Raw genomic sequence first — 13,461 nt, 5'->3', positions numbered from 1 at the left:
TTTTTATATATGCAGAATATATTAAAACCCCCAAAACTCAATAATAAAAGGGCAAATAATTCAATTAGAAAATGGCCAAATAATATGAACAAATATTTCACAAAGAAGATATAAAAATGGCTATTAAGCACATTAGAAAGTGTTCAGTGTTGCCAGGGAAATGCAAATTAAAACCAGATAGATCTTTCCACACACATTAGAATGGCTAAAAACAACCATCACCACCTAACGTCATATGACAAAAATGAAAGGTAACCAGAATTCTCACGGTGAAAGTGTAAAATGTGAAATGGTACGACCAGAGGAGTTCTAAGAAAACTGAACTTTCATCTACCTCATGACTTATTAATTCCTCTCCTACGTATTTTTCTAAGATAAATGAAAACAAAGGTCAAAGGCAACAAAAAAACTGTGCAAGAATATTCACAGCAGTTTTACTCAGAATGGCCAAAAACTGGAAATAAGCAAGGTTCATGTGATATTGGGAAATACATATCTGGCTTTCCTCCTGTTTCCCTGCAAAAAGCTCCTAAAACCTTTGGAATCTCCAGAGTGATAGATAAGAGTGTCTTTTGTATGACACGACTGGTAGCTGGGGTCCCCTAGATAGCTTCAGGATAGGGGATGGTCACCAGAAAAACCAAACAAGTGACTAGAGGAGTTGTCACTTTCAGCTCCAGACCCCCAACCTCCAGGAGGGGAGAAGGGCTGAAGGTTGAGTTGATCACTAATGGCCAATGATCCAATCATACCTACGTAATGAACCCTACTAAAAACCCAAAAGGCCTGGATTCCAATGAGCTTCTAGATAGCTCAACACCTGGAGGTTCCTAGAGGGTAGTATGCCCACGTAGAAGTTTCATATCCTTTCTCCCATATACCTTCCTCCTATACCTTTCCCTATACATCTTCTTCATCTGGGTGTTCATCTGTATCTTTTGTAATATCCTTTATAATAAGTGGATGAACATTAAGTAGATGTTTCCCTGAGTTCTGTAAACTGGCAAATTAATTGAACTCCAGGGTCATAGGAATCCTGAAGTTATAGGTCACAACCAGGCCTCTCAAGTTGGGAGCAATCTTGTAGTACTGAGCCCTCAACCTGTGGGATCGGACACTATCTCCAGGTAGATAGTGTCAGAAATTAACTAAATTAGAGGACACCCAGGTGATGTCTGCTGGATAATCTACTGCAGAACTGACTGGTTGGAGGGGAGAAATCCCTACATATTTTGGTGACCAGAGGCTACGAAAGTGTTCTATGTTGTACTGAGAGTAGACAGTATAAAAAAAGTTTGGTATTTCCTGTATCTCTTAGATTTCATTAACAGGAAAATAGATAAGCTGTGGCATATTCACAAAATGGAATATTACTGAGCAATAAAAAAGAAGCTACTGGTACTTGTTACAACATGGATAAATCTCTAAATATGATGCTGAAAGAAGCCTCACACAGATGAGTACAATTGTACGGTAGAGGGAGAAAACTAATCTTTGGTAGAAAAAAATCAAAACAAGTAGTTACTTCTGGGAGGTTGGGGCAGTAACTGATTGGAAGAGGTATAAGGGAACGTTTTCAGATAATAGAAATGTTCCTGATCTCAACAGTAGTTTGGTTACACAGAAGTAGGTATTTGTCAAAATTCAGCTAATATAAACTTAAAATTTAATTGTTATGTAAATGTGACCTCAAAAGAAAAAAATTGTAAAGAATTATCAAATTGTAGTTAATTACATGAATGCTCAAGTATTTAGTGCAAAGTGTACCAATGTCTGCAACCTTCTTTGGAATGCATCAAAAACATAAGATGGGCCAGGTGCAGTGGCTCACACCTGTAATCCCAGCTCTTTGGGAGGCCAAGGTGGGTGGATCACTTGAGTCCGGGAGTTTGAAACCAGCCTGGACAACATAGCGAAACTCCATCTCTACTAAAAATACAAAAAATTAGCCAAACCGTGGTGCCGCACACCTGTAACCCCAGCTACTTAGGAGGTTGATGCGCAAGAATCACTTGAACCCAGGAGGCAGAGGTTGCCGAGATCACACCACTGCACTCCAGTCCGGGTGACAGAGAGACCTTGTCTCAAAAACAAAACAAAACAAGACAAAAAAAAATAAGATGGATGGATAAGTAGATGGATATGTGGAAAAACAATAAAATGTTAATGATAAAATCTAGGTGTGGCTATATAAGAATTCACTGTAAAAAATTTTTTTCCAATTTTTCTGTATGGCTAAATTTTTTCATCATAAAACTGTTGGGGGAAACCAGGAACTAGTTGGATGTTGACAGAATATTATTTTTTACTTCTTTTTTCTAAGTTTTCTATAATATACTATAGTCTTTTTAAATATTTTTAAAAGAAAGCAAATTAATGACATTTACTAAAATAATCAAATATAAGTGATTTTAAAACAAAAATCTCATTTTAGATTCAATAAAAGTTAAAATATTCTCTATATTTATTATACTGTCATATAATTCAGTAAGAATCTTTAAAAAATGTCATTATGTAGCAAGTCACTGTTTTTGAACTAATTAAAAAAATTTAAAGCTAATTAAAATGCTATTAAAAAGTTTTTTCTTTTCATGCCTTAAACTTCCCTTTTACTCAAAAACATCCCCCGTGTCATTCTGTTAATGTATACTCACTAAAAGTACATCATTTCTTAGATTTTAAGATTTTAATAACCAATAAAGATAATATTACTTAAGAAAGCTGAGTTGGCTGTTTACTTTCAAAAGGGTTTTATCTTTAGAAAAGCACAAGTTTTATGCCAGGTGCTAGTCAATTGTGTCTTGTTAATTTCCAAAACAAACAGAGGGGAGTGCCATGCAATTTCCATTACACACACTTCACCATTAGTATCAGGGTTTATTAGCTTGACAATGCTCCAGGAATAATGGTTTCATTCCTCACTGAAATAAAATAATGTGCCACATAACTCAGCAATGCAGAACTTCTGAAAAATGTTGTCACATTAAACACGGTCATATTTTTCAGTTTCCATTATGCCAAAACAAAGGCCATTTGCTGTAAAGAACTCACTCTGGATATGGAGAATTCCCACATGGGCCTCAGACTTACCTCATTGCTATGTCATATGATTCTGGATGAATACAAGTTTGGTCCAAAGGATTTGGCTTCAGTAAAACATTCGCTACAGTTTTGCTCTTCTTTTTGCCCTGCTTCTCATTTGTGACCTCAACATCTGCTGAAGATGTCACAGCAACTCCTTGAATTTGGCCTGAAGTTTCAGTTTGCTGACTATATAAAACCAGAAAAAACCACATTTACAAAAAGGGGAAGGTTGGGCAGAAAAGTCTTCAAATTAAAATGTGCTTACTTCTCTGTCATACAAATATGCAAAAACAGCAACCAGATTTTGACCTTTCACTTCATAGAAACTACCACTTATCTGTTTAAATCACTGGGAAAAGGGCTTTCTGTTACTTAAAGCCAAAAACATTCTTAACTGGTTGTCTGTATAATTGCCATTCTAAGAGAGAAAAGAGGAAAATGTAGGGAAACAAAATAATAATATTTCTCAGAGCTAAGAAAAACAAGCTCTCAAAAGAATCTATTGAGTGTTAGAACAGGATGAATAGAAAAAGACTCATACTTGGCTTAGTGCAGTGGCTCACGCCTGTAATCCCAACACTTTGGGAGGCCAAGGCAGGCAGATCACCTGAGGTCAGGAGTTCCAGACCAGCCTGGCCAACATGATGAAACCCTGTCTCTACTAAAAATAAAAAAAAAATAGCTGGGTGTGGTGGTGCATGCCTGCCTGTAGTCCCAGCTACTTGGGAGGCTGAGGCAGGAGAATCGCTTAAACCTGGGAGGCGGCGGTTGCAGCGAGCTGAGATCCTGCCACTGCACTCCAGTTTGGGCAACAGAGGCAGAGACTGTCTCAAAAAAAAAAAAAAAAAAAAAAAGGAAAGAAAAGAAAAGAAAAAAAAAAGACTCATACTTGACATATCATGGATAAACTTTACAATATAAATAATCTTTAAAATTCTAAAAGGCTTTCAAGAGAGAAAATTAAAACATTAAAAGGATCTGGAATCAGACTAGCATCAGATTTCTCACTGGCAAACATCACTTGTCAGAACATAGTGGAACAATATCTTAAAGGTTCTGAGAGAAAATGATTTTGAATTTAGAATTGCATACCTAGTCGAATTAGCATTCAAGTAGGAGGGCAAATTGAAATCATTTGCAGGTATGTAAGGACTTAAGTATAACCCATGCCAAGCTCTAAAAGAATTTCTTAAGGATTAATTCTAGCAAAAACCAATAAATCAAAGAAAAATGATAATATGAACTACAAGAAACAATGTGGAAAAAACTGATTAAATTAAATAAGTGCTCATGAATGATGTAAATATATATACATTATGTGTATATATACATATACACTATATAGTATATATGTAGTATGTATAGTGTGTATATAGTATGTATATACACACACACATAGTGTGTGTATGTATATATACACATTTAAAAAACAAAAATATACATCTATAAAGATATATTTTATATATATGGAGTGTGTATATATAGTGTGTATGTGTATATGTATATACACACGTTTATACACACGCATATAGTGTGTATATGTATATATAGGTTAAAAAACAAAAATATACATAAAAATATTTTTATATATGTATAAAATATATAGAGAGAGTGAGAGAAGGGGAGGGGAGGGGAGGGGAGGGGAGGGGAGGAGTCTGAAACTAAAATCCCAGATCGTCTTATCATGGGAGGTAGAGAGAGTTGAAGAGAGAAATATTGGGAAGGATCCTGTTTCTAGTCTTCTCTAAGAGGCCAGAGACACCTATTAACTCCAGAGGTCAGTCCAAAACCAATTTAAGGATGATCATAAGAATAGAAGATGTACAACTTTGAAATCACTAAGGAGAGATAAAGATGAGATGGGAAAACAAGGAGAGAAACAGAAAACTTATTAACTGACAAATCTAATAGCGTAAAAGGAAAAGAAGAATCAGAAAGCATGATGGAGGCAAAATACATAGGAAGAATAAGCCCAAACATATAAATAAATACAACAAATATGAATGTATTAATAACAGATTGAGTAAAACCACAAAATCTAGCTATGTGTTTCTAAGAGCCGTATCAAAAATTAAATGTCACAGAAAGTATAAAAATTAAAAAAAAAACAGGCATATACAGTAACATTGCTAGCAAATAAATTTCAAAGCAAAAAGCATTAAATGTGGTAGCAATATTCCATTCTGAATAAACCTATGAACTATTCAGGAGATGTAACAGTCACAAATCTTCAAGTACCTAATTATCAGCTGGAAAAGTACAAGGCTTTAAAACAAGCTGAATGTTCATCAATAAGACACTGATTAGACTAAATTATAGCCCATCCATACAATTAAATATTATGCAGAAAATATAAAGAATAAAAAATTAGAAATCTATATGTAATAATTTGGAAAGAGATCCAGAAAACTGAAACAAATAAAGCAACTTTCAAGTAGTTGCAGAGCCTGATCCCTTGTGCATACATTTTTAAAATAATAAACATATACATACAAGGTGACATAACTGTAAATTTACTTTCTGGAAGCAACATATAAGAAACTTTTTCAAGTGAGACTTGAGAGGCATCTTTTACTTTTTGTTCTTTTTTTATATTGTGAGTTTTTTGGTGTTTTTTTGGTTTGTTTGTTTTTGAGATAGATAGGATCTTGCTCTGTCGCCCAGGCTGGAGTGCAGTGGCATGATCTCGGCTCACTGCAACCTCCACCTCCTGGGTTCAAGCAATTCTCCTTTCTTAGCCTCCTGCGTAGCTGGGATTACAGGTGAGCACCATCATGCTCAGCTAATTTTTGTATTTTAAGTAGAGACGGGGTTTCACCACATTAGCCAGGCTGGTCACAAACTCCTGACCTCAGGTGAACGACCACTCCTGGCCTATGCTGTGAGTTTTCTAACCAAGTGTTCAAAGAACATATAAACTAACAAAAACAGAATCATTTTATCTTCAATTTTTTTCAATTGTGACTTCTAGGTTTCGTGATCTATTTAGAAAGAATTTCCATCACTCTAATGCTCTGCAAGATTTCCCCATGTTTTCTTCTGGTGCTTTTACAGTTTTACTTTTTTTGACATTTAAGTCTATGATAAATCTGTAATTTATCTGGGTATAGGAGTGAGAAATGGGACTATAGCTTCCTTCACACATATTGAATTACTGGCAGTTGTCATAATATCATTTGTTAGATAATTAATCAATTTTACCCTACCATTTGAAATGTCACCTTTACTACAAACTAAATTCTAACTATGTTTTGGTGGATTTCAGACCTTATTCTGTGCTATTCCTACATCAAAAGCGAACTGTTTAATTTCCACAGCTTTATAATGTATTCTAGTGAGGCTTAATCAGTCTTTTCCAGAATAAAAGTTATCTTCCATATGACCTCTATTATAATTTTGTCAAAAGAAAAAAGTCCATATGAATTAACCAGGTAGTCCCAAAGTAGTAGATATGTAAATGTTCTTCTTTCATGATTATATCATGCTAAGAAGTTCATCTAACAAGCTTTTGTGCTTTCAGGATTAGAAAATAAAGAAATTTAGCTCTTGATCCACACAACTGATAATCAATGCTTTGGTCCATTTTCAGTGAGGAGGGAGTGGGGAAACACATCTATGCTTAGGGAACAGCTATGTCAATATAAATGGTCATTTTGAAGTCACCATTGTCACCTCATCTTGTACCAGTCCTTCCCATTTGCTGTGCCCTAATTGTGTGGGCCTTTGCCTCATTTCCTGAATACACCAAAGTTGGTCCTGCCTTAGGACTGTGCACACTTAGTGTTCACTTTGCCTGGAATGCTCTCTTTCTGATCCTTGGATGGCATTTCATTCAAAACTCTGCTCAAATAAGTTTTCAAAAAATAACGAATCTAAAGTAGTTGTATTACTCCCCTAAGACAGTGTCACATATCCCTGCTTTAATTTTTATAGCACTTCTTGCCATCTGAAACTACTAATTTTACTAGTTTGCTTATCGTCTGTATCACATGTTAAAATATAACTCCATGAGAATCCGGAATTTGCTGACTTGCTCACTGCTGTATTCCCAATGCCTACCAAAGGACAGTCACTCAACACTTACTGAATGAAGGCATGAACAACAGACACTTAGAATTTTACACTAATCAGTGGTAGGATAGTTAACAGTAACAAGAGAGGAGGTTGACAATAGAATCAAAGTGTATACTTATAATCACCTGCAAAATGTTTGGATATAATCCTGGTTGATTCTGATGAAGCCAGCACACTGTTGGAAGGATTTTGGGCCCAGCCCTTTCACTTTCTTCAGCTGTTCTCGGTTGATAAAGGGTCCATTTTTCTCTCGCCATTCAATAATATTTTTGGCCCTGTTGGCATTGAGTCCTGCAATATGCCTAGAAAAAAAAAAAAAAGCAAACTGAAAAAAAGATCTCATCTGAAAAGACAATGACATAAAACATTTGGATCATAAAAACGACTGCAATGACATATCCTCATACGTCTAAATTAAGTTAATCCAAAAGGGAGTTAAAAAAAAAAACAAAAAAAAACAACGGAGAAAAAAAGAGTTGTGCAAGAGGAAAGAAGGAAAACAGAATACAAAAATAATGACAAAACCAATAGCTGTCATAAAGATGCTGGTAAGAAGGCTAACACTGATGCAAGAAAAAAAATGTTCCTCAGTTTTTCTATACTATTCACATTCCTTATGTTTCTGGATAAAGTAATAATTTTGCCTATTTTTTTCAGCATACATACAAAGTGAGTTAGAAGTTATAATAGCTACGACTGTGTTGTACTACCTTTTTTGTGTGTTAGCCTGTTCTCAGTAATATAGAGCTGAACTACAGAAAGGCCCTTATCTATAATTGTCATGGTTAGTATAAATTATATATAAAGGCTATATCATTAGGTAGTTTGCTTGGTGTTAAAAGATTATTTCAGAGAATCTCAACTCTATTATGAAATTCCATATATGAAATCATGAAATGTTTGTAGATGTGTTAGAAAATCAACAACTTAAAATGTAAGGGATAGTTTCTGCTATACCTGTTTCAGTGAAAAAGGTCCAGATCAGGGAATTTCATGCTGCATTAGCAGACTTGTGTAATAAATGCAAAACTGTGAACAAAAAAGCAGCTCTTCTAAAACCACAGGGGAAAAGAAGATTATATAGCATGTGATTATAGTATGATAACAATTTTGACAGGTTTCTTGTGGAATCAGGGTAAAAATATGGTAACCATACCTTGAACCCTCAGAATTTATCTTTTGGTTACTGCCAGGTTTGACAGATGCATGCAAGAGGCTTAACTAGTGAAAAATCTCTACTCTCATGTGGTGGGAAACAGCTCTTTTCCATGTTAACCTTATTTAAATTCTATTAGCAACACTAATGCACTCAATGGTTACCATATGCTCTTCACTTTAGACCTGCAATATTAAAAATGATAATGTGAATTGTTATAATTCTTTTCTTAAATGATGTCTTCCCCTCTGATTACTTAAAGCAATGTATAAACCCATAGATGTTCTATACTTGACAACTTTATACATGTGTTCCCTTCTTCTAGCCGAGTTTGGACTGGATAGCCAGTTAAACTCAAGATTCTGTGATCTTCAGCCACATATTTATCTCACCTTAACAAAACTTCTGAACAGATGTTAATATCCACTCCCACAAAGCTGACACATTCTTCTACAACACTGTCCAGTGTTGCCTTGAGTAAAGTCTGGGATACGTCATGCTGAAAAGACAAAGATCAAATATCAAAAGTGAAGGAGATGTAGTTCTTGGACTATTCCATTACTCTGCCTATATTACTGGTAGTTAGCTAACACACACCATGGTAAATTTCTTCATTCCTCTTAAACACACTGTTAGCAGAATTAAGCTGAAGTCAAGGCATCTGCGGCTTCTTACTCTTTAAGCTATGCATATATATCTAATTTGAATATAACAGTACCAGTATTTTTCCCTTGCCTGAAATTGTGCCCAGAGCAGTGGTTCTCAAACTTAAGCTTGCATTAAAATCACCTGTATGGCTTGGTAACACACCCACATCCAGATTCCTGATTCAGTAGGTCTAGGATGGGGTCTAAGAATTTGCATTCTAACAAGTTCCCGGATAATACTGTGGCTGCTAGATCACAATGAGACTTGGTCTCTATCATTCATGCACGGCTTTATAGTGTTATGGAGAAGAAAACATGTTATAATAGGAAGCAGTAAAATAATAGTAAGACAGTAAATCAAACTCTTTCATCAAATTGAAGACAGTACTGTTTATATGAAGCACCATTTTATATAACACTAAGGAAGAAAATAGTCAATTAAACCATGACACGTGCTTTCTTTTTGCTTAAATTTTTTATTTATTTTTTAAATATTGAAAGAGCTCTTTAGGCTTATTTAGAAACTGTAAGAACTGTATATCATGTACAAATAAGAAAAATATAAGCAATCTAAACTGGCTAAGCTATTCCTAAAATTTCTTCACATTCAGTATTCAACTCTTCTGATCACTTTTATATTCAAAATCATAGGTGTCAAGGTTTTCCATGCAGTATTGTTTTTTATACTATCATGATCCTTGATAACGTAGCATTTCTTAAAAGAGCAATCCTCTGTTGTCTCCGGGACTTTCTTTCAAGCTTCAGATGCTCATTCTTACAAGTTTTGATGATAGTAGCACTATCTTAATCTTTTTATTTTATTTTCTTCTTCTTCTTATTCTCCTTTAAGTTCTAGGGTACATGTGCACAACGTGCAGGTTTGTTACATGTGCATACGTGTGCCATGTTGGTGGTAGCACTATCGGAATCTTAACAGAAGACATTTTGGACAGCGACAAAACTCCTATTCTTTTCTGAAAGGTCCTTAAATGGTTTATTATTCAATGGTTTGTTAACTAAAACAGTGAAAGGTGTGCAGTTCAGTCATGTCTCTAGGATTAGCAACCAAGTTCATGTGGAAACTACACCATGATTTACCACAGGGACAACAGCAACTGTAGGACACCATTAAATGTAAGCTGCATTCTGATTTCAGAGGTATTAAAATGTCAGAAAATGGCCGGGTGCGGTGGCTCACGCCTGTAATCCCAGCACTTTGGGAGGCCGAGGCGGGCGGATCACGAGGTCAGGAGATCGACACCATCCTGGCTAACACGGTGAAACCCCATCTCTACTAAAAATACAAAAAATTAGCCGTGCGCCGTGGCGGGCGCCTGTAGTCCCAGCTACTCCGGAGGCTGAGGCAGGAGAATGGCGTGAACCCGGGAGGCAGAGCTTGCAGTGAGCGTAGGTCGTGCCACTGCACTCCAGCCTGGGCGACAGTGCGAGACTCCGTCTCAAAAAAAAAAAAAAAGTCAGAAAATGAGCATCTTACAATTGATGAAATGCAATATTTTAAAGTATTTGTTGACTAACTGAAGCTAGGTTACAACAATGAATACATTTGATGTTACTCATAATTCTAAAATTAATGATCTGTGGGACAGGAGACTTCTCTTTACCCAACCAACATCAAGGAAAACAAGGAATATAATCTAGTAGAGTCCTCAAGTATTGTCATTACATTATTACCATTTAATAACAGCAGAAGCTTTTGTTCTGGAAGACTGAAGGGTACAGGAGCACTTCTGTATTTCAGAGATAACTTACTGGTAACTAGCCAGGCTGCAGCTAAAAATTTTGGATGTCATTTAAAAAATCTAATAAGCAAATATCACCATGAAAAAGATCATAAAGTAAAACCTTAGATCTTACCGAGAACTTGGTTACTCTTGAGCCACAGCTTTTAAGAAGCTAGTCTTTTGTCTAAGCAGATGAAAAGCAGCAAAATGAAAAGGGAACTTTTTAAAATGGGAGGGTAGGAGATAGTATGACAATGTAAAGGCAAGCACAATGATAGCAACAAGAAAAAATATCTGAGGAACACAAAACTACAAACAAACCGGAAAAGGGAAGAATAACCGTTGAGAGCCATTAGAATAAGGGAAACAAGTTGATACAGTACTTCCTAGCACATCAGATGCTCAGGACAGCTAAATAAGTAAGCTACAGTCTCTGCAGCAGATTATTTTGGTTGCCTATCCCAACCTCTAGTTGTCAACCCCTTCTCCTCCTTTCAAAGAGAAGCCTGACCATGTGTCTAGCATTTATCCCATTTCTGCAAGGCCATATGCTTTGGAAAAGCTGGTCCCACCTCCCACAGACAATGGTGACTGGTTAAAACCCATGTTTTTCAAACTGAGGGTTATGATCAATTAGTGGATCATAAAATTAAATCAGTGACTTGCCACCGGCATAAAAAAATAAAGGAATAGAATAAACCACATAGAGCATATTGCCTATACCCTTAACATCGAATGAACAATAGAATGAACAATGCAGCCAATTGAGACTATCATGTGAGAGGAATACAACATAAATTGGTCAGGAATAGGTATTCGGTTCACTGATATCTCATTTGATCTTCTGACATGGATGGTCAATCTGACAATAATGAAAAGGTTAAAGAGTAACTGCAGAGTTATAAGCAAAGCATGTGAGACGTTTATCTATTGGCAAAGTGCTGATTCTTTCAACCAAGTTTAGTTACAAACTTTCAGTGTATTTTTCAGAAAGAATGTTATTGAGTATAAAATTTTTCAAATTCTCAGCAACTGTAATATTTTAACTGATTTAATATAAGCAGTCCTTAAAATGAATCACTCTATACTCAGAAGAAAAAAAGATAGTGAAGTAAAACCTACAGAGGCAAGCCCAACTACCAGATTTGGAAGTGTTGATAGTGACAAAATTGAGAGAAAATGTTGACTCCAATCAGTAATCTTTGACTTGACTTGAGCCACGTTTTATATAGAAAATAATAACCATAAGACTTTAAAATAAGCTTGACTTAAAACATGGTTTTATAAATGTGCAAAACAATAAAAATGACGGACCCCAGATGTATTGTTGGTAATGATATTCTTGTAGATGACAGTGTTAAAATAAAACTTCAAACTTAAAAAACAAAATCACTTGGAACACCCCTACCACAGGGCTAAAATGAAAACAATGGAAAATACCAAATATTGATGTGAATGTGAAGCAAATGGAATGCTCAAATGATAAGTGCATTTTAGGTTAGATATGCAAGGCAAGGCAGTTTAATGGAGGATTTATTTTATATGGTTTAAATGTAACTTCACATAAAATTAAATCAGATATGTTTACACAATGCAAAAATGCATTATTGTTCCATATACATTAAACCAGATACATGGTAAGAGAATAAAAAATGGACAAATTACTAAGAACACCAAAATTGCCAAAACTGACTCAAGAAGAAATATAAAATCTGAACAAACCTATAAGTACAGTCAATAAGTAATCAAAACTCTCCCAACAAAAAAAAGTTCAGAACCATATAGTTTCATTGGTGAATTCTACCAAACATTTCAAGAACACCAATCCTTCTCAAACTCTTTAAAAAAATAGAAGACGAGCCAATACTTCTTACCTATTCTATGAGGCCAGCATTACCCTGATACCAAAGCCAAAGATACCTCAAGAAGAAAGAAACCTACAAACTAATATTTCCTATGAATATCAGTTCAAAAATCCTCAACAAAATACTAATCCAACATTCCAACAGCCTATTAAAACATACACAACATACATATAATGTATTCAGTATGTATGAACTTAAGAACCAGACTCACATTGTTTTCATTTTAAAACAATCTCTCTTGACATTTTAAAATTTTAACTTTGAAATAATTTCAAATTTAGAAAAGGCATGCAAGAATAGTATGAAAACTTTATTACCCTTCACATAAATACTTCAGCGTATAGTTCCAAATAACAAAAACATTGACTTACATACCCATAATACAATTATTAAAATTAGAAAACATACTGATGTAATAATATCACCTAACATTCAACCCATGCTCAAATCATCAATTTTCTCAATTTTTCTTTACAGCATTTTCTTCCCAATCCATAATTCAACCCAGGATGACATACTGCATTTAGTTGCCTCATACTTTGTGCTAGGCAGCTTCCAAGACGGTTCCCAATGATCCTCAAATCCTGGTATTGATACACTTGTGTAATCCCCTCCCACTAAGTACAGAACTCATTGATGAATCTCATCTGAATAAATTATTATTAAGATTGTTTTACTACTCACAATGACCTGTTTGTGTAAAAAGGTATTTTTAATCTTGACTCAAAATTTGAAAAAAACGGCTCAACCATGTACTATATATGCTCATAGCATTGTCCTCATGTATTCCAGACTGAAAAAAATTCATGAACAGCCCATATCTATACATAAAGTTAAATCTGTTCTAAATTTTTGTATTTAGGTATCAAAAACCTATTTAAACATAAGTAAAA

General features: G+C 35.0%; 1 protein-coding gene across 1 annotated transcript in view; it reads right to left on the bottom strand.

Annotated features, from left to right (window-relative positions):
• Positions 1 to 13,461, bottom strand: part of SRBD1 (S1 RNA binding domain 1) — a 231,114-nt gene that overhangs the window by 21,345 nt on the left and 196,308 nt on the right. Inside the window, 3 exon segments of the mRNA NM_001133776.1 lie at positions 3,091 to 3,270; positions 7,284 to 7,460; positions 8,707 to 8,813. Coding sequence (NP_001127248.1) covers positions 3,091 to 3,270; positions 7,284 to 7,460; positions 8,707 to 8,813 — 464 coding nt within the window.

This window comes from Pongo abelii, chromosome 12, assembly GCF_028885655.2.
Source record: "Pongo abelii isolate AG06213 chromosome 12, NHGRI_mPonAbe1-v2.0_pri, whole genome shotgun sequence".
NCBI lineage: Eukaryota > Metazoa > Chordata > Mammalia > Primates > Hominidae > Pongo > Pongo abelii.
Note: the sequence above shows the minus strand (reverse complement) of the source record. Positions and strands in the feature narration are given on the sequence as shown.